Raw genomic sequence first — 26867 nt, 5'->3', positions numbered from 1 at the left:
AATATCTGGCAATTTTTGGCAGTGGCTTGCTCACTGCTCAGCAAGGGAAGGTTGTGGCAATAAAACGAGGCATTGCTCATTTTTGATTTCAGTTGATTGTCTTGTGCCTTGTTATATAATCAGTAAATCCTTCTCAGTGTATACCATCTGTGCCATGCCATTCATGAGAGTTACGAGCGAGGTGTCGATGGGGTACTTTGGCACTTAGTTAAACCGAATAATGGCAGCATTTTAAGGAAAATCGAAACAGGATGAAGCGTTTTTGGTGCAGTTGCGACAAAAATGGCTCACGATGTTTTTCACGAAAAATGTACATATACATGCCCACCAGCTTCATTCACATTTTTGAAGCCGAAAGGTTGAACCTAGATAAATACAACAATGAGATAAATAAATTGTTTCATTCTGTTTTCTTAAAGGTACACAGTGTAAATAAGAATGCTCTGTAGCAGCTTGAGACAGGTAAGTACCCATCTTGTTATGTTCATTATTTGTATTAGGACCTACTTTGAAAATGTAAGGAATAAGGATTAACTTTTGATTTTTATCCGTGACACTAAGAAGGTCTGCTTGAATTACGTTTTTGTTATAGGGATTAATGAACTTTTTTGAAGTCAGTCCCGACTCCTACTCTGATCAGGCTGAGAAATGCAGCTGGCAGCATGGATGGATGTTGACAAAGCGGATTGACTGAATAGCACAATGATTATTGGGTATATGTCAAGTTTACGTCCTAAGCACATATCAATGATAATTGTTTCACATTCCTACGTATTTTGACGTGCTGAATCCAAAAATCATACTTACATGTCTCGCAAGAACAAAATTATCACCAATACACTAAGCAATTACACCTTCCCACAACACACGATCAAAACAAATCGAGAGGAAATTGAAAGTGTCCAGCCTTGCCATTTGTGAAAAATATTTTGTCCTTTTTTAATGTCGAGAAATAAAAACATTCAATATATTATAAAAATAAATAGGAAATATGTAAAAAATATTTATTTAAAAAGAAATATTATTATTAGAAATAGAATAGCAAAACAACAAAGGGGAAATGTTGGGAACCGGGGTTATTGGCTGGGGGGGGGAGGAAAGGAAAATCCTGAGAACTGGGGGGCGATTACTTGTGCAAAGTTGGCCAAAATCAAGAATGATATCTAACAGTTGCTATTCAACTGTGAATAATGACGTCATAATATTTCTCGCGGCGAAGCAGCGCAGTGCCGAAGGCAATGCCTTAGGAGAGATTACAGGCAAGAGTAAATCAAATATTTTTAGGTTAAGTGGTTATGTATCTGGCTTCAGGCCGAAGGCCTGAAGCCTGATGCATGACCACTTAACCTAAAAATATTTGATTTACTCTTGCCTGCAATCTATTCCTGCAAGCAACTTTTTCCTTATCCCCGGTAGGCAAAAATCAGTAGGTTAGGTTAGGTTAGGTTAGGTTAGGTTAGGTTAGGTTAGGTTAGGTTAGGTTAGGTTAGGTTAGGTTAGGTTAGGTTAGGTTAGGTTAGGTTAGGTTAGGTTAGGTTAGGTTAGGTTAGGTTAGGTCAAGTCAGGTAAGGTTAGGTTAGGTAACAATTAGATTTGAGGCAAGAACCCCGATTCCTAAAATTTCCCAAATATTGTAACCATTCTTATCGTATTTTTCTCCATCCCCTCCCCACAAACCCCGGTTCCCGACATTTCCCTATGACGTCATTTTCATTTTTTCTCTCCCCCACCCATGAACCCCGATCCCCAACATTTCCCTGTTTTTCTAACCCTCCCCACCCAATAACCCCGGTTCCCAACATTTCCCCTTTGTTGTTTTGCTATTCTATTTCTAATAATAATATTTCTTTTTAAATAAATATTTTTTACATATTTCCTATCTATTTTTATAATATATTGAATGTTTTTATTTCTCGACATTAAAAAAAGACAAAATATTTTTCACAAATGGCAACGCTGGACACTTTCAATTTCCTCTCGATTTGTTTTGATCGTGTGTTGTGGGAAGGTGTAATTGCTTAGTGTATTGGTGATAATTTTGTTCTTGCGAGACATGTAAGTATGATTTTTGGATTCAGCATGTCAAAATATGTAAGATTATGAAAGAAATATCATTGAAATGTGCTTAGGACGTAAACTTGACATTTACCGAATATTGCTGCTAATTTTCACATTTGTGCCTGAATGACGCCTAATGTGTAACAATTCATTCTGATAGATTGCCCTTCACCCTTGTTTATGTAGATTGAATATGTCACTTCACCTTTATGACAGTATTTTAACAAAAAGCAATGAGTCTTTACAGATAACAACTGATTGGTATGCTCAATCAGCATGACACTCATCCTAAAAAATCAATCTGATCACCATGGTTCTGTCATCTGTGTCAGGTATCTGCACGCCTGGTAGCTGGTGAAGTGACCTCAGCAGAGCTGACTGAGCGATGCCTGGCCAGGGCAGAGAACACTCAAGACCTGAATGCTTTCATCACAGTCACCGGTCAGATGGCTCGCAGGCAGGCAGCACAGGCCGACCAGAGGCGACACAAAGGTGGGGTAAACGCTGGGTTCGCCTTACTGGGGAGGGTACTTAAGATTATGCAAAGGTGCTTGTTTCGACTTCCGAACATAGCTCTTTTTTCTCTGATGTATGCAATTGCCAATGAAAGATGCCTTTCAGCATTGTTTGATAATCTTAAGCAAATGATTGGCCTCCAGGTCCATTCTTTAAGTTATTAAATGGTTCAGTACAGGCATGTACTAAAATTGTGTAGATTTATGCAGTTTTAACTGAATGTCTGGTCTGAGTTTTACCATTATTAAATTGTACCTAGTCCCAAACACAGACAGCTCCGCCTCACTAGTCTATCCGCTGTTCCACCACCAGGCCAGTCGCTGGGCCCGCTGGACGGCGTGCCGGTGTCGGTGAAGGACAATTACTGCGTGGAGGGCGCGCTGACGACCTGCGGCTCGCGGATGCTGGCCGGGTTTCGGCCGCCGTACACGGCCACGGTGGTACAGCGGCTGCTGGCGGCCGGTGCCGTACTCGTCGGCAAAACCAACCTGGACGAGTTCGCCATGGGGTGAGACGGGCGGCCATGACATTGAATATCATGCGGTCTGTGTCTGGGTGTCTATGCGGTCTGTGTCTATGGTCTGTATCAGAAGTGTGTTTATTTAATTCCTTCTGGATCCCTCTTCTTGCGCGTATGATATTGATGTGTCATTTCTAATGACTGCTACGCTCTGCTAGTTGCTCACGGCTGTGGATGACATTCCATTCATCCGATCGCCCTGTTACAGAGTTGGTACGACGGACAGCTACTTTGGCCCGACCAAGAACGTATGGGGCTCCAACGTCAAGTACAAACTGCTGCCCTCATCTGGGTGAGTTGGGCTGGCCTGAGTGCCCTCAAGTTTCACGGAGGGAGGCACGCTGCTGGGACTGCTCGCATTGAGTTAGGTGCCTACTGTGTTTTAGGAAGAAAGTGAACAATTCGGTACATTAATTGATTCTTCCCTGAATCGATGCCATAAGGACGTGAATATCATGTGACATTTGACTCGCACTCTAGGTATCAGTCAGTGGTAGTTATGCGAGACACTAGCTGTTTTTCTGCAGTTGACGTCGATCGCTCGGCTGTTTCAGGGAGTCTGACAGCGCCGACGACCCACCACTGCCACCTAGTGACGATGCTGCGGACTTCTACATCCCCGGTGGGAGCTCAGGGGGCAGCGCTGTCGCCGTTGCATCCGGAGCAAGCTTTGTGTAAATTACAAGTTGCACGTGGTAATTTTGAATGTTGAAATTGGGTTAGCTATATTTATATGTAGCTGACTCGTAATGAGCTTACTGTGTCTTTCCAGCTTCAACAAACCAATTCGTACGCTACTCAATAGTCAATAATCATCTTTTCATCTGTCTGATTTGTGTTTCTATTTCAGACTTCTTAACATCATTGCAATCCCTCCAATGCCGATTGACTTAGGATCAGCTCGCATTGTACTTGATTCGAAAATTCGTTTTCCTTATTTGCACAATGCATGTCCCAGACTGGGCTAGAAGTGAATCGCGGCTCCTCTCCCCTCACGGCAGCTCTCTGGGCTAGATACAAGCGACCAGGACGTGCCCTCACTCCTCCACAGGGCTTTGGCTGTGTTCTGACACGGCGGGCTCTGTGGACCCTCCCCTCCTCAGATCTCTGGGCAGCTCTGTGGCCCCTGCCCCCCCCCCCCCCTCACCTCGGGTCACTGGGTTCTGACAGGCGGATATGCAGGACCTCCCTCCCCAGGTCTCTTGGCAGCTCTGTGACCCATGTCCCCCTCAGGTCACTGGGCTCTGACATAGGCGGCTCTATGGACCCTTCCTCCCTTCCTCAAGCAGTGTCCCAAAATTGAGTTTTGTCTGGGGTGTCAGAGGGGAAAATTACCCACCAAAAAGAGGGGAGAGAGTGGAAAACTGCTGATTTGATTAGATCCAAAAAGAGTGAGAAACGCCATAAAACATGGATTTTATTCTACAGGGTGTTTCACTAAAAGTGTCAAAAAGTAAAAGGTCATAATGCACATAATAACAATGTTTTCTACGGAAATTTGCATACCATTTCATCCGCAATTGTTGGACATTTGAATATATAAAAACGATAGCACCGTCACTCAAACCTATTCCACATATCCGCCCCTTCTTTTGATGCACCGTTTCGGCACGTGTCCGGAGGTGCCTCACAGCCCGTTTTCATCTTCAGCGTCCAGACTGTCGGTAAAGCCTTGAATGGTGCTCTTCAGCTCCCGAAGTGATGCGACTTGAGTCTTCCTCAGCTCTGCGAGAGCTACTGACCAAAACCAGAAGTAAAACGGTGACAGATCGGGGCTTTGCGCTGGCCAGAGGCGGGCGGCGAGGCAGCTGATTTTTCGGTGCAGGAACTTCTAATCCAGCCAGTTCCTGGTGGTTACAGCCATTATAGTGGCTGTTTTTGATAACTTGTAAGGCCTTGACTATTTCTGATGTTGAAATTAGCTTCTTGTTATCTTCAAAGACCCTCAAAAAGACCCTGACCTTTTCAACGGTTTCCGCCGAGAGGTGGGGGACCCCGTCTTTTTTGGACTGCGACCGGCATCGAAGGAACCCTTTTAAACCTCTCAAGAAGCCCTTTGAACCTTTTATAATCTGGAACGTAGCGAGGTGAGAGAATAAAACGCTTCCTGAAAAGTCGGCATACGGTTTCAATGTTTCTGAGGGCACCAAAGGTAAGTGTAATTCACCCCTCCTGTTGAGGTGTAAATAACCTGTTCTTGTTCTGCATAAGGAAAAAAACGACTAGTAACTTTGGCCTCCTGCCCTCGCTCCGTATGAGTGAAAAATATATCTTAAATGGACAAAGCATAAATGTCCAAAAATTTGCAACCAAGCCACGTGCGCGACCACGTGATTAGCATATTTTATATAACTTTAATAGGCATTTACTTTTTGACACTTTTAGTGAAACACCCTGTAGGATGTATGTAGAATGTTTGATGCTAAACCGGGCATTCACACAACCGCTCTTTCTAGAGGTAAAAAAATCTAGGTTTTCTTGGTTGGGAGTGGAAAATTGTTCTTAAAAATTGGTGGTGAGTGGAAAATGAATTTCCTTTGGATGTCATTTCCCACCCAAATCGACAAATTTTGGGACAAGTCTCCGGGCAGCTCTGTGACCCTCCCCCCCCAGGTCCCTTGGCTCTGACACGGGCGGCTCGGTGTCCCCCCTCCCCTTTCCCCAGGTCTCTGGGCAGCTCTGTGACTCCTGCCGTCCCCTTCCTCACAGGTCCCTGGGCTCTGACACGGGCGGCTCGGTGCGGAACCCTGCGGCGCTCTGCGGCCTGGTCGGCCTGAAGCCCTCCTACGGCCTACTCTCCCGTCACGGCCTGATCCCTCTGGTGAACTCGATGGACGTGCCCGGCCTGATGGCGCGCTCGGTCGCCGACGTCGCGCTCGTCTTCAGTGAGTGAGCACTCGGCTGGAGGGTGTGGGTTAGCAGTGTGATCAGTCTGCGCGAAGTTCGGCCCCAGTGGGTGAGCTCATGAAGTGTTTGAGCCTCCCTATTGTGGTAACCCGTGTTTGTGCTGCGAACGATATTGTACGAGCTGGACATCAAGGCCGTAAATCGTCCTGAGGTTAATAACAACATAAATGTCTCTTAGTCTTGTGTAGATAATTCGCATCTGTTGCCTTCCATCCATAATTATCTGTTATCGGCGATACATCATCTATCAGAAGACCTGTTATACCTCGGTTGCCACTCAGTGGCCATTCACTAACCAACAACGGAGTCCCCTCGGACTTGATGTCGGCCTGTACCCCAGCTCTCAACGCTCTCTCGTTCACTGACTGGCGGTTGTCACCCTCAGACCTGCTGTCGTTCTGTACCTCACCCAGCGCCCCTTAACTGACCGGCTGTACCCCATCCCCGTCAGACTTGCTCTCTGCTCCTGACCCGCTGGACTCGACGTGCGTCCCGGAGCGGCGCACGCCGGTCTCACTCAGTGACGGCGCCGGGACGGTGCGCGGCCTGCGCGTGGGGTTACCCGTGGAGTACCACTGCCCCGGTATGGAGCAGGAGGTGCTGCAGGCCTGGGAGGAGACGGCCGAGCGACTGTCGGCGGCCGGCGCCACCGTCACCCAGGTAAGGAAAAGAGGGCTGCACGGACACCAACACAGAGACACTCACATATGTAGGTATCGTGATATCGGCGGGCGGCTAGCAGCCTGTCACAGACACACCAGGGCATGTCGAAATACGGGGATGTCTTGCCACGGACACTCTTACCAGGGCATACCGTGGTACGGAGTACCTGTCAGACACTGCCTTCCACACAGCGATAGCCAGACTTGCACTGGGCAGGGAGTGTTCATGTCGATGGTATCCCACAGTAATCACAGCATGACTGCATTAAATACGCACACTGTCTTACCGTCAATGGCCGGTGACCTATCGATCATTACGTGTGCTGTGTCTGGCAATAACATTCAGCACTCCTTTCCCTGTGATACCGAGCTCTGACCACCCGCAGCGGTGTCATCCGTACACATTTCGTACTCAGTCGCAGCCGCCGTCACACGACGTGTTATTGGCCCCATAGTTTGTCTGCAGCTTTTGGTACGAGGAACGCACTCTGGGCATACCGTGCCAGCGCTGTGAGCTCCACAGGGCTCCTGGAGAATGACGTTCGTTGTAGTTATAACACCGAGTTTTTGTGTGTGTGTGTATCTTCACAACTAGTTTGCCAACACATTTTGTCAAGTTACATTGTGCATTATCAATGCACATATAGGTACAGACAACTGGTATATGAACAAGGAATACGCGTTTGTTTGCGTGGCACCGTGTATTTACACTTAACAGTTGGTTTTCACTATCACCACCGCACATGTTGGTGCCCTAATCGCATGTGATGACTGATAAACGGTGAGCGTGTGTGTCGCATGCCATTAGTATAACGCCGGGCGGGAGGGACCATGATGATACACCTTCGGTCATGATTACATGTGGGACGCCTCACTGCGTAGGGAACGTAATCTAGCTGGTTATGGTCTCATCTGAGTCTGATTGGCACTGTTTTTGATGGTCGTATACAGCGGGACTGACGGAGCGTCATATGCCTTACAAAATATGTCGGTATATCAGACGTCTAATCAGACTTTGTAGTGTAACGATGAAGCAAAATACGTGGGATATATACACTGGGAGTCCATTGCTCTTCTGTCCCACCGCCATTGATACTAGGGTCAGATCAATATCCTACAGTCAGACAATACCCTGTTCACCCGTTCATCCCCGCGGTGCGATGGTCCAGCGCGCGCCGGTGCCGGTCAGCAGTGGATCACCTCGCACACCTCCCGGTAGGAGGGTGGTGGCTCCTCCTCCTGGGCTCGCGCCTGTCGCCGACCCGGGTACGGCGGCGGGCTGTCGCGGCGCGGAGAGTGACCCGCCGGCGCTACCACCGCCACCGCCGCGGCCGGTTGGAGCTCCCTGGGGAGGGTGCACCGACAATGGGTTAGAGGTCACACTGGCCGCGGCTGAGCGGGCCATGGGGACTGGGAGGGAGCTTATGTCGGCTGTCGCAAGCGCTCTATCGTGGGTATTGATTGCTTATTTTAATGACGTATCGATAGAGAAATCGGCCTCTGTAATGTATGTACGCTCCTGTATAGGGAAACAGTAGAAGAGCGCCTCTGCCCCCGTTAACCGGCACGCCGTGTGTTGACTGACCTGCTGCGTGCTGGCGGTGAGGGCGCTGACGGCGGGCTGGAGGCGGTGATTAGAGTCGCCGGCGGCTGCCTGTCCTCCCCCGCCGCCGTCTGGGAGTCCTCGTCGTCGCAGCACGGCCCCTCCACGCAGAGCCGCGTCATGGCCATCGTGAAGAAGATGAGGCCGACGAGCGCCGCCAGAGAGCCGAACACCACCACGGCTACAGTGCGCAGCAGGAACGAGAACGCGCTCTCGCGGTCCGGCGGCGCCGGCTTGGGCAGATGCGGGTCGCTGTACTCGACGTCCGAGATGACGCGCAGCAGCTGGCTGCCGAGCCGAGCGCGCTCCAGCAGCTGGTCGGCGGTCGACGAGCCGAGGGAGCCGCCGCCGGCGCAGAAGTCGCCGTAGTGCTTGCAGGTGCATCGCACGAGCCGGGCCATGCTGGAGCCGCCGGCGGGCAGGAGGTGGTCGCAGAGCGGGTACCGGCCCCACGGGATGTGCAGCAGGCTGGCCGGCTCGGGCAGACGCAGCGGCGCGGGGGACGGCATCGGGCCGCCGAGGGCCGACCGCCGCCCGGCACTACTTAGAGCGGTCAGCAGCGCCGGCGGGACACACCTGCCGGCCTCCGGTCAGACCACCCAGCCGACTGACCCCGGCGGCCGAGAGGAGCGGAGGCTGCGTCTGGACGGTCTGCGCGCCGGGGAGATCGATACGACGGCCGGGCCGACAGGGGCCGGGGGCGGCCGGCCAGATTGGCGGCCAACGTCGCTCTCGGGGGGGGGGGGCGTTGAGGGGGGAGGCACCGATGGTGAGGGGGGGGGGCGGTGTCGGAGACGGTCTGTGGTCAGTTCATGGCGACGCTGACTGACTGAACGTGTGGACTGCAAGGTTGGGGACGTCAGCAGTTATTTGGGTAGACTTATTCGATGTCATCTTCGTTATCATGGCTATATCATGGCTATATTATCGTATTTCGTGTAATTAAAAAATAAGCTAGGATGGAATAATATGCATCGCAATTTTTTACATTCACGTCACACTTGTTATGTGGAATTGAAGTTAATGGTGCGAACAGCTAGTTTTGGTTTACCAGTGGTGGCGGTTCCAGTACCTACGCCGTATGTCGTAAGCCCACAGATGGGAACGTACAGGACTGTGCTTACGCACCTCATTGTATGCCTGCTGCTCTTAGTCCTAACACCCGTAATATCCTATCTGTGGTAGTGAATTACGTCGTTATTAACATCTTTCACATCCCGGGCGTTGCTTGGAACAGAGTTAACGAAAGGGCTGTTTTTCCTGCTTCATCGATTTTCGATACCGACAGTGACTCATATTTCATCAGGCCCCAGCTCCTGAGGCCCCTCTTATTGAACCAACACTGTTTGGTTTTACGCTTGATGACCCGCCGTCGATACACCCTTAAGCCCAACAAACAACACCGTTTGTTCCCCACATCAGCCCCTCGCCCGGTTTCAGGTGAGCCTGCCGCACACGCAGCACTCGATCGCCGTCTACTCGCTGCTGAACGCCGTCGAGGTGGCCAGCAACATGGCCCGCTACGACGGCGTCGAGTTCGGCCACCGCTCCGGCGAGAACGCCTCCACGGAGGCCATGTTCGCCGACTCGCGGCGCGCCGCCTTCAACGAGGTGGTGCGCGGCCGGGTGCTGGCCGGAAACTACTTCCTTCTCAGGAGGTGAACGGGTGCCGGCCGGGTCGGGAAGCGGCTTCTGACCTAGCGTGTCTGGTAACAGCTGCGAGATACAAGAAGGCGTTGTGGGTGGTGCCACCTGCCGTCGATAGCTATACATGTTGGGGATGAGTAGTTGGCGAACAGTGATGATGGTAGAAACCCGAGGGTCGTCTATTCAAGGAGGTTAGAAACCAGAGGGTCGTCGATTGAAGTGATTGGCTCGTTATGTGTATGCGTCGTTGAGTGCCGCTAGGTCATTTTTGTCACATACGAGTGCCTATTCAGATTTCAGTTCGCTTCACAGTTCCCCAGGGCGTCCGAATGATTGCGCCGTTTGTATCGAATCTCTCACTTTACGTTATCGCTGGCTGTTTTGTAGATCCTCTCCCCACCCTCCCTGATGCCCTGACCCCCTTCACTCCGTCCCGTCTTCGGCCCTCCGCGACTCCCACCGCCATTCCGCAGATACTATGAATGTGTACGTGCTGCCGGAGTCCCTGCCATCCATCTGACGCCCGTCTCGTCCACAGACACTACGAGGACTATGTGATGCAGGCGATGCGGATACGCCGGCTGATCGCCGCCGACTTTGAGCGCGCCTGGCGGTCCGGCTGTGACCTGCTGCTCGCTCCGGTCACCCTGTCGGACGGCCACCGGTACTCGGAGTTCACGCAGCGTGATAGCCGCACCAACACCGCCGCGCTCGACTACTGCACGCAGCCGGCCAACATGGCAGGTCAGTAAGGACGGCGACTGGGCCTCTCGGGGGCAGTCCGTTCAAACGGCTGGCGGCCGGAGCTCAGCTGGTCAGTCGGCTGGCGGGGACTTGGGGAGCAGTTCGGCCGGCCGTCAGCCAGGACTTGCCTACCGGTGGGACCGACTTGGGCTGAGTCCGCAGGCCGCGAGGCGATGGTTGCTGGACGGACGTCCGCCCGTCTGGGGTAAATCTGGCGCATTTTTGTACCACAACCATCAGCCCAGCGGGTCTGGAGCGGCGTTTTTAGGCGAAGTCTGGACTCAACGAAAACAGGCTTTAATTCCAATAACGTTTTATTAAAAATACTAACATCATAAATAACAAACGTCAATAAATAAATAAATAGCTAAATGCCACAGAATATCAACGTTGGGCTGACAGAACTGGCACTAATACTGTACGTCATAACTAACCTGAAATACGTGTCTTTTGCTTGTAACTAACGCCGCACACTGGTAGACGACGTAGGGTCCGAATTTGCTGCAGTCTCCCCAGGCATTTGAGGAGGTACTGCATTTGCACACCACACCCGTCAGACACTACCAATAAATTGATTCATGAATTCACAATGAGTATTCGGTGAGCTGCAGCGTTGAACGTTTCAATATTGCTTAGTGTGATGGCACTTGTCCACCTATCGAAGTCTTCCTGCTGTGTTTGTGTGTATATCAGTATTGTGTGCCTGTGACTGTGAGCCCCTTGTGTGTGTTACACGCGTTTTGGCGGTGACCGTGCTTGTGACTGGCTGCTACAGGTGTTCCGGCGTTGACTGTGTGTGTGGTTGTGTTCCAGGTGTTCCAGCGGTGACGGTGCCGGTGCGGCTATCGTCCCGCGGCCTGCCCGTCTCTCTGCAGCTAATGGCTCCCATGTTCGGCGAGCAGCAGCTGCTGCAGACTGCCCACTGGCTGGAGAGGGCCGTCCGCTTCCCGCGGCTATGCGTCATCGACTGACGGCCGGCCGGCCGGCGGCAGCGGCCGGAACGAGCCCCACTCCAGCGGCGGCGGGCGCAGCGTGTGCCTCCGCTCCGGCGGACTCCACAGCCGGGCAGAGGAGGAGGCCGGCTCCTCGGCTGGCCACGGCGCCGGCCGCCGGCCCCGCGCCCGGTGCGATAGCGGAGCGGGCCCGGCCGTCGGCTCGGGCTGCTGGTACAACGGCCGGAACGAGCCCCCGCTGACGGTCGGCGGCGGACGGAACAGAGCCGGCGCGGCGGACGGCGGGCGCTGAGCGCTGCCGGCGCTGGCCGCTGTCACCGGCTGGAAACCGCCCTGGCCGACCACGGACGGCGACTGAAAGGAAACGTGGGTGGGTGCCGCCTGAGGGAGGAAGACGTTTTCGTCGCTGTGTGGCTGTGTTTGCGTGGTGCCTGGACCTGAAGACCTGACTGGTTGGTAGAAGTACTGATGGTTGTCTGTGAGCGGTCTGAACTTATCCTGGGCTGTCGAGCGTGACTGCAATGTCTCCGTGTCCAACAGGGGCCTGAATGTTTCCTGCGTGGTTGGCAGTGGCAGAAAGCGATCTTCACTAGATGGTGGTGACTCGAATGTTTCTCGCGTAAAAGACACCGGCATGAAAGTGCCATAGCTGGTCGGCAGCGGCTGTAACACCGTCTCTATGGTCGCCAGTGGCTGTAGCGTGTCTGCCGCCGACTGGAGCGTTTCCCGCTCGCCGGCCGGCGGCGGTCCCGGCTGCCACATGGCTGTCGCTGGCGGCTGCCCGGTCCCCTCGACAGCAGGGAGCGGGATGCGCTCGGCACCCCCTCCTGCCACACTGGGCGGGAGGACGGTATTCCGGTCGGCAGAGGTCGGCGGCTCCGGGGTCGGAGGTGGGGTCAGCATCGGCTCAGTCAGAGAATCACCGCCAGTGACCGGCGGCTGGAGGGTCTCTGGAGCCGTCGGTAGTGGCTGGAACATCCCACTGCTAGTGGCGGCCAGATATTGCTCGGTCAGCTCCAGAGGATGAAACTGGAAACCAGCGTCTCTCGTGGTCTGGAACTGATATGGGTGTTCTGCCTGATCCAATGCCTGAAGCGGATAGTCCGTCGGTTCCAGGGACTGAAACTGGTCTCCCTGCTTCAGAGGCCGGAACTGAAGGTCCGCCTGTTTCAATGGCTGGAACTGTTCGTCAGCCGGCTGCAGCAACTGATAGTTGAGGTCTGCCTGGCCCAGAGACTGGTCAGTCGGCTCCAGGGACTGAAAATGCTGCTCTGGAGACTGGTTACTCGGCTCCGGAGACTGAATATGCTGCTCTGTCTGCTGCTCCGTCTGCTGCGGGGGCTGGTCGGTCGGCTGCAGCGGCTGAAACTGGTGTTTCGCCGGTCCCGGCGGCGGGAAGGTCCCGTGTCCGCCGGTGGTCTGCGGTCCGTCGGTGGCCCATCGTCGCGCCAGCAGCGGCTCCAGCGACTGGAGCGACTCCGCCGCCTGCTCCGGCGGCCAGCCGCTCTCCTCCGACGGCGCCGCGCCGGCTGACGGATCGTTGGCCGACTGTGAAGAGCGGGCAGCGTGTGGGGTGATCGGTCTGGATCGGACGGCCCCGGTCAGACGGCCGGGCCGTGTTCAGAGATAGTCGCCAGTGGGTCAGTCTCGGTCGGGCAGCTCGTCAGTCAGTCAGTCAGGGTATCGTCAGTCCTGTCAGCCAGTCGCTCAGTCAATCGACCCGTTTGTCCGCTGGTCCGGTGCTACTGGGACCCTGGATGATGACGGGTAGTGATTATGTGCGTTAGTCGTATTTATAGCTAATTTGTGCGCAATAAACAGTGTTGTGATGTACACCATTGTCGTTTTTACCCTCAGACACGCACCTAAGTTTTCTGACACCCGTGTAGATATGAAGTAATTTCAGTGACTAGTCTGCCTGTCAACCGTTAAACCGAAAACCAAACCCGGAGAGCTTGGTGACACGCACACTGTATTTGATCTCGCTTCGACGGACGCATAAACATGACGAGCAGCACTACACTCGGCGGCGGACACGCGCGCGCCTGGGCGCATCCTCCGCGGCGCTGAGCCGTCTCTGGAAGCACTCAACTGGGCGGGACAGGGCCGACGGTGGCGCCGCGCCGCGGACCGGCTCGGAACCAGCCGACGGTAGCTATCACAGGATGGTGCGCGGAGCGCCGGAGCGGGAGCTCGGAGTGGGTTCACGGAGTTTCCGCCCGGAGCAGAGGCAGGTGGTTGTACTGGACTGGAGGCGGGCCACTGTGGTCGAAACGGAATTGAACGGAACGGAACGCGCCTGTGGAACTGGGAGAGTGCTGGACGCCGATGATTCAAAAAACGTTAGATCGGGAAAACATCCGCCAATATACTGTCAGTCATGACTGAAGCAACCCAGTTTTTTTTCCTCCAGCTCAATGTCGATGAGGCAGCTCCCAAGCTCTACATTCAATCGAGTGTGGAATGGAATCATGAACCGGTATCACGACCGAGTACAGACATAGGTGGCGCAGCTGCGCTTCAATGGTGGACGCCATCAGCCACCAGAATTATACCTACGAAACATATCAGTCATGGACAGCCAGGCAGGGCGAATATACAAGCCCAGGAACAACAATGCTGACCGCATTTCTCGAGAGAACTGGCCATATAAACAAACAATAGTCAAACGGATGAAAACAGAAAATAGACAATTCGTGCGAAAACAAAGGCCCTTGGAATGTTTAGGCCACTGCACGGCTACGGACGTAAGACTTGTAAAAGCTTGGACAGATGACCGATTTGAAGGATATAAATGGGCGAATAATAACACGCATTAACACGCATTAACTAGCAGTGCAACATAGTTTTACATTACCTATCATTGTCTTCAACTCTCATTTAGCGGAGTTCTTTCGCTGAGCCCTCGCGGGTCCAATGAGACTGTGTCCTTTTCGTCTGTCCTAATGTGCAGCACCCTCCCTCTGATGCGTGCCGAGCAATGTGTACTAGCCGGGGATATACTGATAGACTGAACTGATGATGACCTGACAGACTGACTGACGAGCTGCCCTGGAGGCGACCCTGGCCCGCTGGCCACAGGATGACCGTGTTTAGCGCTGGGAGAGGGTGCCGGAAACTAGGTGAGGGTCAGTGGGTGATTGGCAGACTGAGTACCTATCCCACAGGACATCAGGTAGGGCTGACCGCAGGTCGCTGGGCGGGCGAGGGGACTCATGTACGAGGTGGGGAGGGGGTGGTGAGTAATAAATAGGCAGGGCGGTGACGGGGCGAGGGGAGGTGGCAAAGAGCTGCCGACGAGGTAGTGTGCGGGGATGGAGTGTGTATGTGAAACAGAGGTGGGGGACTGAGTATGAACGGTGAGGACAAACAAACGAACAGTGGAATGGTGAAATGAGACGCGGCGAGACGAGGGGACGGGGCTCATGGACACGGGTACACACAGCGATATTCTGAGTATTCAACAACACCGGCGGACGACGGCTAATAATGAGGCCGGCAGCCGGCGGGCCGATCCACCATACGGACGAGTACATGTCAATCTCGTGCCCTGGTATCACATAAAACGCGCTGGGCCGCCACTGCAGCCGACTCGAGATGCACGGCAGGGTACAGCCAGTCAGGAACTCAATAGAAAAGGAACGGTTTAACTAACTCGATCCCTTTTTGTTTACGTGAAATGTGGTTAAAAATGTACGATTTTTATCGAAGCAAGAGCATGATATGATTTCATAACTTTATAAATTGCTATGCAAAAACCAGGATATGCCTGTTACTTCAGCTCTGAGATGACTGTTCTTGATCAAGTTCCTACGATGACTGAACAATGTTTGCGACTTTTACAATTATAGTCCAAGCTGAGCACCAGAGTAGGTATAGCATAACCCGTCACTGGCTGCCCTCGTGTACCTCTGAGCCGACTGCAGCTGAGCACTGCCGGCCGGCGGACGACCCAGGGCCCCACGCTGGGGCCCGGTGGCTGACCCAGGATCCTCCGCAGGGCCCGGCGGACGACCCAGGGCCCTCCGCAGGGCCCAGCGGATGACCTGGGGCCCAGCGCTGGGGCCGGCGCACACTGATTTGATTTGTCATTGGCCTCACGGCGGCCGGTCGCGCCTGGATGGGTGTCTGTGACCTCACGGCCGCCCCGGTCACTGCCATACCAGTGCCAGGCTCCAGGCGGCGGCCAGCAGGGCGGGCGCCGCGGCGGAGGCCGCCAGCGCGCCGGCGCCGCAGCGCAGACTGTCGGCGTAGTAGCGCACCGTCTCGGGCACTGGCCGGTCCGGCTTACACTCCATGTCCTGCGGCGGAGATAGGGGCGCGCGGTCAGACGCGGAGCTCAGAACCTCACAGGCTGAGGGACGGGTCAACAGATGGTGAGTGGTGACACAGCCGACAAGGCCGTTCTCCGCAGTGATCATACTTGTGCAAAGATAATTGTTACGTAGACGCTAGACTTTAGGAAACAGTGCACTGCCCACAAACACCCTAACACAACTATTCTGTCGGCAATGCGTAGCCAGCCCGGCTGCAGCCGCAGAGGCTGAGCCTACCGCTGAGTTAACGGCGGTGGCAGGGGAGAGAACCCAAGACGTCCCTCTGCACTACCTACCGGACAGATCTGAGAGCAGCGCGGACACCTACCGGACAGATCTGAGAGCAGCGCGGACACCTACCGGACAGATCTGAGAGCAGCGCGGACACCTACCGGGCAGATCTGAGAGCAGCGCGCCACCTACCGGGCAGATCTGAGAGCAGCGCGGACACCTACCGGACAGATCTGAGAGCAGCGCGGACACCTACCGGGCAGATCTGAGAGCAGCGCGGACACCTACCGGGCAGATCTGAGAGCAGCGCGGACACCTACCGGGCAGATCTGAGAGCAGCGCGGACACCTACCGGACAGATCTGAGAGCAGCGCGGACACCTACCGGGCAGATCTGAGAGCAGCGCGGACACCTACCGGGCAGATCTGAGAGCAGCGCGGACACCTACCGGACAGATCTGAGAGCAGCGCGGACACCTACCGGGCAGATCTGAGAGCAGCGCGGACACCTACCGGACAGATCTGAGAGCAGCGCGGACACCTACCGGGCAGATCTGAGAGCAGCGCGGACACCTACCGGGCAGATCTGAGAGCAGCGCGCCACCTACCGGGCAGATCTGAGAGCAGCGCGGACACCTACCGGGCTGATCTGAGAGCAGCGCGGACACCTACCGGGCAGATCTGAGAGCAGCGCGGACACCTACCGGGCAGATCTGAGAGCAGCGCGGACACCTACCGGGCAGATCTGAGAGCAGCGCGGACACCTACCGGGCAGATCTGAGAGCAGCGCGGACACCTACCGGGCAGATCTGAGAGCAGCGCGGACACCTACCGGGCAGATCTGAGAGCAGCGCGGACACCTACCGGGCAGATCTGAGAGCAGCGCGGACACGCAGATCTGAGAGCAGCGCGGACACCTACCGGGCAGATCTGAGAGCAGCGCAGACACCTACCGGACAGATCTGAGAGCAGCGCGGACACCTACCGGGCAGATCTGAGAGCAGCGCGGACACCTACCGGGCAGATCTGAGAGCAGCGCGGACACCTACCGGGCAGATCTGAGAGCAGCGCGGACACCTACCGGGCAGATCTGAGAGCAGCGCGGACACCTACCGGGCAGATCTGAGAGCAGCGCGGACACCTACCGGGCAGATCTGAGAGCAGCGCGGACACCTACCGGGCAGATCTGAGAGCAGCGCGGACACCTACCGGGCAGATCTGAGAGCAGCGCGGACACCTACCGGACAGATCTGAGAGCAGCGCGGACACCTACCGGGCAGATCTGAGAGCAGCGCGGACACCTACCGGGCAGATCTGAGAGCAGCGCGGACACCTACCGGGCAGATCTGAGAGCAGCGCGGACACCTACCGGGCAGATCTGAGAGCAGCGCGGACACCTACCGGGCAGATCTGTGAGCAGCGCGGACACCTACCGGGCAGATCTGAGAGCAGCGCGGACACCTACCGGGCAGATCTGTGAGCAGCGCGGACACCTACCGGGCAGATCTGAGAGCAGCGCGGACACCTACCGGGCAGATCTGAGAGCAGCGCGGACACCTACCGGGCAGATCTGAGAGCAGCGCGGACACCTACCGGGCAGATCTGAGAGCAGCGCGGACACCTACCGGGCAGATCTGAGAGCAGCGCGGACACCTACCGGGCAGATCTGAGAGCAGCGCGGACACCTACCGGGCAGATCTGAGAGCAGCGCGGACACCTACCGGACAGATCTGAGAGCAGCGCGGACACCTACCGGGCAGATCTGAGAGCAGCGCGGACACCTACCGGACAGATCTGAGAGCAGCGCGGACACCTACCGGGCAGATCTGAGAGCAGCGCGGACACCTACCGGGCAGATCTGAGAGCAGCGCGGACACCTACCGGGCAGATCTGAGAGCAGCGCGGACACCTACCGGGCAGATCTGAGAGCAGCGCGGACACCTACCGGGCAGATCTGAGAGCAGCGCGGACACCTACCGGACAGATCTGAGAGCAGCGCGGACACCTACCGGGCAGATCTGGGAGCAGCGCGGACACCTACCGGACAGATCTGAGAGCAGCGCGGACACCTACCGGACAGATCTGAGAGCAGCGCGGACACCTACCGGGCAGATCTGAGAGCAGCGCGGACACCTACCGGGCAGATCTGAGAGCAGCGCGGACACCTACCGGGCAGATCTGAGAGCAGCGCGGACACCTACCGGGCAGATCTGAGAGCAGCGCGGACACCTACCGGGCAGATCTGAGAGCAGCGCGGACACCTACCGGACAGATCTGAGAGCAGCGCGGACACCTACCGGGCAGATCTGAGAGCAGCGCGGACACCTACCGGGCAGATCTGAGAGCAGCGCGGACACCTACCGGGCAGATCTGAGAGCAGCGCGGACACCTACCGGGCAGATCTGAGAGCAGCGCGGACACCGGATGGCGCCCACGTGCAGCCACGAGTTGGACAGCAGGCTGATGTCGATCTCCTGACCTTCGTGAAAGCACGTGTACGTGTGGTTGGCCACGGTGACGTGCACCCTGAAACAGCACACCGATAAAGCAGTCGTGTCACGCCAGCGCCTTGATATAGTGCTACTCGCTAGCTAAGCTGAGCTCCATCGAGACATCACTATGCACCTCGTCGAACGAAGATAGCTGCTCGTGCAAAGCATTTGAACAATAATATCGGTCTCAGGAAATCAGAGATCAGAAATCGAAACACCATTAAATTATTTGAACCACCAAAAACTGCGACGAGTAACGGCAATAAATACCATGAACTATGAAGGTCGTTGAAGTTGACAATACCCAACCCGGCGGGCAGCCCCGCACCTCAACTCCTCCCCACCGTCGCGGCGCGGCGGAGCGGACCGCGTCCCCGATCCTCACCTTCCGGCCAGACAGGCGTGCCGGTAGCAGCCGGAGCCCCAGTGCTGCCACTGGCGCACCTTGTGGCACGTGCGCTCCTCCCATAGCCGGGTGTGCTCGAAGCACCGGCTGCTGGCCGCGTACTCCTCCAGCGCGAAATTCCGGTCCTCGTCTGCCAGAAACGATAGAGAGGGTGTCAGGTTGGGTGGTGCCACATAGAGCGCGTCCGCTTCACCCTCCAGAGAACACGAACGCGACGGGCGCGCAAACAGCCGAAATGCTGATGGAACTGCAGCTTATATGCCCACCGGTCCAGAGCACGTAATATACAGAAGGCGATGATGCATGAGCGGGAAATACGCAACAGTGAGCTATATTAACTTCAAAATTCCGCTCGTGTGAATGCGATTAAGCCGGAAGCGAAGCATCCACTTCATGTCACTTCCAGAATGAGAATCAACAGCAGGATGTCTGTGTAAGTTCGCTCGCATTACCGCCCGGCTGCCAGCGGACGTCCGCAGTGTCGGGGCCGGGAGTGCGAGCCGGGGACGGTCACCTACCGGGGTTGTTCTCGGAGAAGGAGCAGTGCGAGCCGCGCACGATCACGTTGTTTGACTTCCAGGTGAACTCCTGGATGTAGGGACAGTAGTCGGCCAGGATCACTGAGCCGCCGTAGTAGCCGGTCCGGGAGGAGGGCACCTGTGGCACCGAGTCAAAGTTCTGGTACCTGAAACGGGACGCCGTATGACGTCAGAGGTCTAGTGTACGGTACCCGGTATGCCGCCAGAGGTCTGGTACGTTACATGGTACACCGTCAGAGGTCTGGCACACACCGTCCAAGGGAGACGATACACGGACGTGATCTGGTAATAAGAGACACGAGTACACTGGCATTGAGTTGCCGTGTCACTCACGCAAGCTACATCCATGCCGTACTATTTCTTACTGACCTGGCCGGCAGGCGGTCCTGGTACTGCACCAGGTTACCTCCCCCCCCCCCCCTCACACCCACACCCACTGACTGACCTGGCCGGCAGGCGGTCCTGGTACTGCACCAGGTTACACAGCGCCACCGAGTTGCGATCTTCCGTACACTCCGTCTCCAACGGATCCCGCTTCACCTTATTGCAGAACGGGTGCGGCGACTCGTTCCTGGCGGAAAACAGAGGCGGTTGTTGACGGCAGCCGGAGTTTGGTACGGTTGGATGACCGTCGCCTAGGCAACGAGTGCGTCATAACACGGTGATCCGATTTTGTTAGGCATCACAATGACTGTGGTGAGAGGCAGTCGATCCGTCAATAATAGCAGCGATAAATATAGCTGCACAATGCAATGTGATAACATATCCAGCTGTCCGTCTCCTCTACCCTGTCCTGCTTCCATCCCACGCTATCCTTCACTCCTCTCTCGTCATCCTCCACTGCTCTCCTCTCTCCGTTCGACTCACCGGGCAGCGCGCATATCCATCCAGTGTTTGCAGCTGTTCATGGCGAACTGACAGCCGAGGCCGCGCCCCCAGCGCAGCGGCTGGGCCATTTCGTAGTTGGGCAGGTACCAGCCGGTGTCCTCCATCAGTGCCAGCGTCAGCCGAGAGTACACCGGGTTCTGCGTGTGCGTGCCCGTCATCGCCTCGTTCTGAGGATAGACGAGGGAGGGGGCGAGATACCGGGCGTGATAGTGGGAGAACGATACAGGGGGGGGGGGGAAGGGGGTGATGTGATGGGAATAAGATCCATACGTACAATTGTTGGCGGCTCATGCGTCAAATTCGTGGATGCAAGGACGGACGACCAGACGACCGAGCGTTAGACCGTCGCGGTGAGGCGATGGATGAGTGCTCAATTACGACTAAACAGTAAAATCAATGCGTGATGTAAGGGAGTCAACTCGTCACGGCGCAAATTATACAGCATTACTCTGTCGAGGTCATGACAATTGATTCTCTCTAGTTATGTTCGCAAAGCCGGCGACAGCCCTCAAAGACTCGCCCCTTCCAGTCGCCTTCCAAGGAACTGACCTCGAAGAGCCGCTTTTCCCAGTGGGTGAGCGCTGTGCCCTCCTCTCCCTGGTCCTCCAGCTCGGCACCCTCCAGCTCCGGACAGTCGAAATGGCGCCGCACCTGGACCGAGCGAGACACATTTACAAACACAGTAAGTCACTACACAGACATAGTTATAGCTCAGCCCACTCACCAGCGGGCGCCGACAGGGACTGAGCATATCATAGACACGGTCATAGCTCAACTCCTCACCAACTATGAGCGCAACTGTCGCACTGACCGAAGCCGAGGGTGACGTGGAAGATGGCTGGTTTACCATACCGATCTGATAGCACTCGAACCTCACATTCTGCCGTAATGAAGGGGTTTCTCACGGGATTGTTATAACCGGCACATTAATACAACCGTCACGACGTACTTTTCCCGGATGCTTTGCAGAGCTAAATCATCATGGCCATCTCACCTACATACAGTAGTTATACACCCGGGAGTCCAGCTCCTGGATGACATCAGGAAAAACCCATATGAGTAATGCACACTGCCTATCAAAAACGACACCTCTCAGCCTCTAATCCATTGCTGAAAGTTGAAACACCAACTTTCACCGTAAAGATGGTTTTCTGCTCCCACCCTACCTGACCGTCTCCTATCCTCTCCAATCCCGTCCTGTCCCGTCCCGTCCCGTCCCGTCCCATTCACCTCCCATCCCATCTCGTCTCGTCCCGTCCTATCACACCCCATAACTTGCCACGCACCTCCTCGACGACCCGCGGCGTGACGACCATCTGCACTGTGCGCGTGACGTTACCCTCGGCCGTCAGCCAGCCGGGCCGCTGGAACGTCTTGATGATCTTGTCCGACCACTGGCGGGCCTGCAGGCTGCGGCATAGACATCGCACGGTTAGTTAGGTCAATGGGGTGATGGCTAAGGTCACGTCAGGTCATCGGGCCGTAAACCAGGGTCAGATTACTGAAGTGCCATCCAGGTCAAATGGCTGAGGTAAATACGATGGACGAGCATAATGGACCGGATGACAGGCAAAGCATCCACCCGGCCGCGAAATGATTTCGACTGTGACAAATGATTTCGATCGTGATGATCGAGACAAGGTGTATGCAAATTGCAAACAGCCCAATATTACTCAATTATCAGGTCGTGTAATGCTTGACATACTGCCAAGAAGTAGAGCCGCGGCCTGCGACAAGCCATAATCAAAATAACAAGTCGGCCAACGAACCCTAAGTTTACCTTTTGCCGGCCAGTATCTGTTTCAGGTACTCCAGGACTTTGTCGGGATGCAGGAATTGGGAGCTGCGACATGGAGAAATGAAAGGAAATGTTAGGCAACTGTATACAGGGTGGGCCAGAATAAGTGTAACACTTTCTGACGTCGGTTTCTCAAGACTGGTAAAAGATATGGAAATAAAATTTTGATAGCTGGTAGAAAAACGTTTGCAAATCATATAGTAATATTTACCTCGAAAAAAAAATCCTAGCAAAATAAGATTATCGTCATCAATAAAAAACAACATTTGCGTGTTTTCTTTTATTTGCGCATGTGCTCAAAGAGGGCACCTTTGCCTGCAAACACATGTGCACGCGTTCGAGGAAACTGGCTCCCACCCTCTCCGCGGTGTCCCTCCGGTATATGGGAAGAACCGAAGGTTCTTGCGGAGGACTCTTCAAAGACTGCCGTCCGTGCCATCCCCAGCTCCTGGCAGCGATGCCGGATGGAGGTCCTCGGTGACTCACTAACGGATTGACGGACCTCTCAATCCTATCTCCATCTCCTGTCTCCTCAGGTGTACGACCAGATCTACCCTTCGCCTGCTTTAGGACACTCCCTTCCTTCTCAAAATGACTTACAAATCGATGGATCTCCGCGTTCGAAGGTACCTGTGATGAGTGACAGCCGAACTCCTGCCGGAGACGACGTTTAACAGCTACGCACGGTTTTGTTTCATACCATAAATGGATGATTTTTACTTTTTCTTCTGGTAAGAAAACCATTGCTGATAGAGAGGTAATTCTTTCTCCTATACTCATTTGGCAGACTGTTGGCTTTCGCATTTTTACAAAATATGTCTAGATTTGAAATATTAAATACACAGAATGTGCGTTAGAAACTGTTACACTTATTCTGGCCCACCCTGTATATCATATTCCGTCTTCGATCCCCGCCAAGCATGTGAGAGCTCAGAAAAGCCAGTAGGAGTACGGTCCAGGCTTTCTGTAATATCGAGGCCCCGCAGTGGTCGTGATAACTCATTGGGTTATGACGTTACGTACCGGAGGGTTACATCGAAATAATCATTGCCAGTTTGCCTAAACTGGAATTCGGATAACAGAACAGGTTGTCTTACGAGTCGGATAAGATCCCCTCAGCTGCACGCAGCTCGACTGTCGAGTAACCACACGGGATTTTGACGGATGGGATGTCAGGAATCTGAACATTGAGCAGGCTTGTTTCAGTAGGTACCGGAAAGTTCTCATCAACATACAAAACAGTAAGCTTGGAATAAGTGATACGGCAGAGAGTGATAGGACAGCGATCATAAAATGGCAACACGGTGCGCATATCTCACCTTCCATTAAAATACTTAAAACACTGAGAGAAAGACTGCATCGAATGTTTCCATAATCAGTCAACCATCAATTCACCCAAGTCAGCTACTTGGTTACTCACGCCGGGTTGAGCAGCGGCTTGCCGGTCTCGCCTCGCTCTGTGAGCGGGTTGCCCTCCTTGTCCCGGAAGAAGGCGTACAGGCTGACCGAGAAGCCCAGCGCGTGCAGCATCTCGTGTTTAACGGTGGATATGAGCGTCTGCAGCTCCTGCTGCTTGGTGGAGATGCTGCTTGGACACAGGTTGGCGTGCCCGGCGATCGGCCTGGGGGGGGGGGGGCGGAGCGGCCAGTCAGAGAGGGCTGGGGGGGGGGGGCAGGGGCGGGGCAGGGTCTGACCAGTAGGGTAACGATCGAGAATGGAAGGGGTGGGTTGGAATAGAGAACATGACAAGGCCGGGATGAGGCGGAAATATACATACACGGGTCAAAAAGAATAATGGTCGGAGTCCGAAACAAGGAACAAATTGGCCGTAAATCAGGTCACGTGAGAGTTACTGTTAGCACCGGGTCGGTACCCGGGATGATCACAGACTGACCTGAGTTTAATTATGCTCAGGTGCTCAGGTGCATCGTGTGGTGCTTAGGGCAGGTAAGACGTAGGTGACACATTAAGGGGTGGAATACAAAACACAAGTAAGTGAATGTGAATGGGGAATGTGGCACATCTGATACACACTTGGCACAGAGAAATGTGACGGGGTTGTCATGTGATACGCCAGAAACAAGGCCGTCTCATGTCAGATACACAAAAGATAATCGTATGACCAGGATCACGGACTAAACAGTGACATCATCCGCAACAAACGTAGTAACCATCCAGTGCACACACGGCGACAGAAGAGAGCATAGATAAACAGAAAAGAGACTAAAAGAGAAAGTACCTAGTCCAATTCACTGGTCACTCGTCCCAAGGCCAGGTCCCAGCGGCTCGTCACCCGCCCCCAGCCTGACGCCGCTGACTTGTACAGCTAATATCACTGTCCGTTCCCACGAAGCCCCACCAACCGACGTTGCCTGTCTACTGGAGGCGTCCCACCGTCAGGTGTAATCGTGAGACGGCACCAAACCTCACCATAACACCCCGTCTGATAGACAACCAGACGGTACTGTGACCCCCGGCTCATTTGACTGTCCTGTCCCGCATTCCCACCCCCAACTCGACCTGTCAACTGTCCAGGCCCCCAGCACTCATACCCACCCATCCAACCAACCACCTGCCCAATGTCCAACTACGTGCCTCCCCTCCCCACACTGTCCAGTGTCCACTTTTCAATCTCTGCCCCTTCCCCCTCACCACCGACCTGTCGAGCGCCGCCTCCTGCTGGCAGTGGGCCGCGTATGCCACCGTCATACCCCGGTGGCAGCGGTCCGTCTCCAGGGCAGAGATGTAGAACACAAAGTCGGCGCCGGTCAGACCGGGCCCAGTGGCCTCCTCAGCCACATGACAGTCGCGTCCCAGCCAGTTACAGACGCGGCACGCCTGCCGGACACCGCGCACACACGCTCAGACATCGGGAAGAGAAGGCTGATAAGGGGTCTAACTTCTTTACGATCGATAGTCACATGTACTTGTTGGTGATTTGCAGTTTGGGCATAAATGAAAAACTTGTTTTGAAATTTAAGTCTAGATTGAGCGGGCACCAAAGCAAACGCGTCACTCAGCATGATTTAATCCACACCAAAAGTAACGCATTTCAAGTGAAAGCCTTGCAGCATTGCTTATGTCATTGTCCGTAACGAAATATTCAGATGCGCTGAGCCTTCAATGGCGAATTGTGAATGCCCCAATGATTCAGGCACGCGCCAAACCCCGCATTACACACCCGGCCCTATCGACAGCGCCCGTGTCGGTCGGGTTTATATGGGCCCGCTGCTCACCTGCAGATGGTCGGTCGGCACGGCTACCTCTCCACACATGGTCACATTTTCACACTCACTCTTACAGTAAGGCAGTGGATCGCCCTTCTTATAAAACACTTTATTATCGAGACACTTCCTGAAACGAGGAAAATATACAAAGTTAACGATGCTCAAAACTGAGTAGCATAATATATGTGAGCTGAACTGCTGCTTCGTACAAACATATGGTTAGAACATATAGTTCAATGACACTGAACAATTTGGAATACGGTCCATCTAAATCTTTCGTCGACATACAAGACAAGGGCCGTAATCACGATTAAAATGAAATTACGATTAGGTATTAATGAAAATCACGATTAAAATGAAGCAGTATTTAGCAATACTTGCATTGCTCATCTAGACATCTAATGATGCGACCGTCGATTTCCATCAGGATGGAGACTTCGCTATAATATGTGTGTAACGATGCTACAAATGACTGTTTTCATCATGACCATGAACGAAGAGAACGAGTAACAAGAGCAATCCACATAATGATATAAAAGAAAAGGACCGACACATATAGAACAAGACGCAAAATGTAAGCTGAGGAATACGATAAGAATGGAGACAATCGGTGGATACGTTACCTATTTAATCTAATGACGTTTTCTACTCTTCTAACTCGTAGCGCCTTTTCCCAGTATTGTACCGCCTGAGGCAGTACTGTATTCTGCAGGGCAGGCGACATACAGTCAGACAGACACATCGAGTTTCAGGAGCATCAAGGTATTCACGACTGTTAAGTGTTTCATCGACCATCACACTAACACAAATGAGGCATATAACGTCATGAGAGCTGTTAGGCACAAAATAAGGTTCGTGCGACAGCACTGTGGCTTAACTAGGTGCATGTGTGTTTGTTCTTTAACCACCAACGGGCTTGCCACGAAAGACAAGCGAGGTGAAGCGGATTGTCAGCTAACACGGCAGTATAGTCAGCAAGTCCGTGAGTGTGATTGATTAGCTATAAAGGCCGCTGTAATGTACTACCACAGGACGGCCGAACAGAAGGCAGTGGGGACAGAAGTCGCGATATTCAGTGAGATATTAGATATGTGACAGATGGGAGCAGCAGCAAATGTTGGGTAGGTGAGACAAAATGTGGCCCGCAGATCGGGATCTAGGCACATTACGGATACGGAGACCAGACGGTGATTTAGGCAGCTTACGATGAGCCGACAGGGATCTAAGATGGTCCACTGTCCAGTGTCCCGGATTCAGGCTTGAACTGGTGCAGGCAAATGACATCAACGGCTAAGATAGAAGCCGTCGATGTACCAGAGGGAACACGAGGACTGAGGAGACGGACAGAAATGAGATGAAAA

At 54.1% G+C, this 26867-nt stretch overlaps 4 protein-coding genes across 11 annotated transcripts in view; 1 reads left to right on the top strand and 3 right to left on the bottom strand.

Annotated features, from left to right (window-relative positions):
* Positions 1-318: 318 nt before the first annotated feature.
* On the top strand, positions 319-13446 carry LOC122378285 (glutamyl-tRNA(Gln) amidotransferase subunit A, mitochondrial-like). Of its 2 annotated transcripts, none has more exons than XM_043359163.1 (10): positions 319-462; positions 2391-2550; positions 2887-3082; positions 3303-3386; positions 3649-3768; positions 5804-5979; positions 6453-6661; positions 9707-9924; positions 10452-10657; positions 11471-13446. In XM_043359163.1, the coding sequence occupies exons 1-10, from the start codon at positions 439-441 to the stop codon at positions 11626-11628; spliced, it is 1551 nt and encodes a 516-aa protein (XP_043215098.1). In that variant the 5' UTR covers positions 319-438; the 3' UTR covers positions 11629-13446. The 2 variants fall into 2 exon arrangements, with proteins under 2 accessions (XP_043215098.1, XP_043215099.1); XM_043359164.1 differs by lacking the exon at positions 319-462 and adding an exon at positions 1510-2055.
* Positions 7346-8872, bottom strand: LOC122378287. The gene is made up of 2 exons (XM_043359165.1): positions 8249-8872; positions 7346-8008 (listed from the first exon to the last, which is right to left on the bottom strand). The coding sequence occupies exons 1-2, from the start codon at positions 8773-8775 to the stop codon at positions 7849-7851; spliced, it is 687 nt and encodes a 228-aa protein (XP_043215100.1). The 5' UTR covers positions 8776-8872; the 3' UTR covers positions 7346-7848.
* Positions 11925-15146, bottom strand: LOC122378265 (ataxin-2 homolog). Its single transcript, XM_043359130.1, has 3 exons — positions 15135-15146; positions 12326-13158; positions 11925-11964 (listed from the first exon to the last, which is right to left on the bottom strand). The coding sequence occupies exons 1-3, from the start codon at positions 15144-15146 to the stop codon at positions 11925-11927; spliced, it is 885 nt and encodes a 294-aa protein (XP_043215065.1).
* The window catches only part of LOC122378284 (leishmanolysin-like peptidase), a 31997-nt gene continuing 18695 nt past the window's right edge, over positions 13566-26867 (bottom strand). For 4 of the 7 annotated variants that reach the window (XM_043359158.1, XM_043359156.1, XM_043359157.1 and 1 more), the window contains 13 exons: positions 26130-26212; positions 25516-25633; positions 24939-25117; positions 23700-23900; positions 22262-22324; positions 21768-21891; positions 21031-21132; positions 20461-20648; positions 20039-20164; positions 19573-19739; positions 19034-19184; positions 18550-18682; positions 13566-15911 (listed from right to left, as the gene is read on the bottom strand). In XM_043359158.1, coding sequence (XP_043215093.1) covers positions 15762-15911; positions 18550-18682; positions 19034-19184; positions 19573-19739; positions 20039-20164; positions 20461-20648; positions 21031-21132; positions 21768-21891; positions 22262-22324; positions 23700-23900; positions 24939-25117; positions 25516-25633; positions 26130-26212 — 1785 coding nt within the window. In that variant the 3' untranslated portion in view covers positions 13566-15761. The remainder of the gene's footprint in view (positions 15912-18549; positions 18683-19033; positions 19185-19572; positions 19740-20038; positions 20165-20460; positions 20649-21030; positions 21133-21767; positions 21892-22261; positions 22325-23699; positions 23901-24938; positions 25118-25515; positions 25634-26129; positions 26213-26867) is intronic. The other 3 variants (XM_043359161.1, XM_043359162.1, XM_043359159.1) reach the window with 1 other exon arrangement.

The sequence above is a fragment of the Amphibalanus amphitrite genome, unplaced genomic scaffold, assembly GCF_019059575.1.
Source record: "Amphibalanus amphitrite isolate SeventyFive unplaced genomic scaffold, NRLGWU_Aamphi_draft 000057F_arrow, whole genome shotgun sequence".
In the NCBI taxonomy this organism is placed as follows: Eukaryota; Metazoa; Arthropoda; class Thecostraca; order Balanomorpha; family Balanidae; genus Amphibalanus; species Amphibalanus amphitrite.
The sequence above is the reverse complement of the archived record's forward strand: the minus strand, read 5'-3'. Positions and strand labels throughout refer to the sequence as shown.

Bases quoted from the DNA above. Each gene is read 5' to 3' on its own strand.
- LOC122378285 (XM_043359163.1), top strand. From the start codon at position 439: ATGCTCTGTAGCAGCTTGAGACAG. The intron at 6,662-9,706 runs GTAAGGAAAAGA...GCCCGGTTTCAG, and splicing joins CCGGCGCCACCGTCACCCAG to GTGAGCCTGCCGCACACGCA. The intron at 10,658-11,470 runs GTCAGTAAGGAC...GTTGTGTTCCAG, and splicing joins GCAGCCGGCCAACATGGCAG to GTGTTCCAGCGGTGACGGTG.
- LOC122378287 (XM_043359165.1), bottom strand. From the start codon at position 8,775: ATGCCGTCCCCCGCGCCGCTGCGTCTGCCCGAGCCGGCCAGCCTGCTG. The intron at 8,009-8,248 runs GTCAGTCAACAC...CACCCTCCCCAG, and splicing joins TCACCGCCAGCACGCAGCAG to GGAGCTCCAACCGGCCGCGG.
- LOC122378265 (XM_043359130.1), bottom strand. The intron at 11,965-12,325 runs GTCGGCGGCAGA...GTTTCCTTTCAG, and splicing joins GGCGAGCGGGAAACGCTCCA to TCGCCGTCCGTGGTCGGCCA.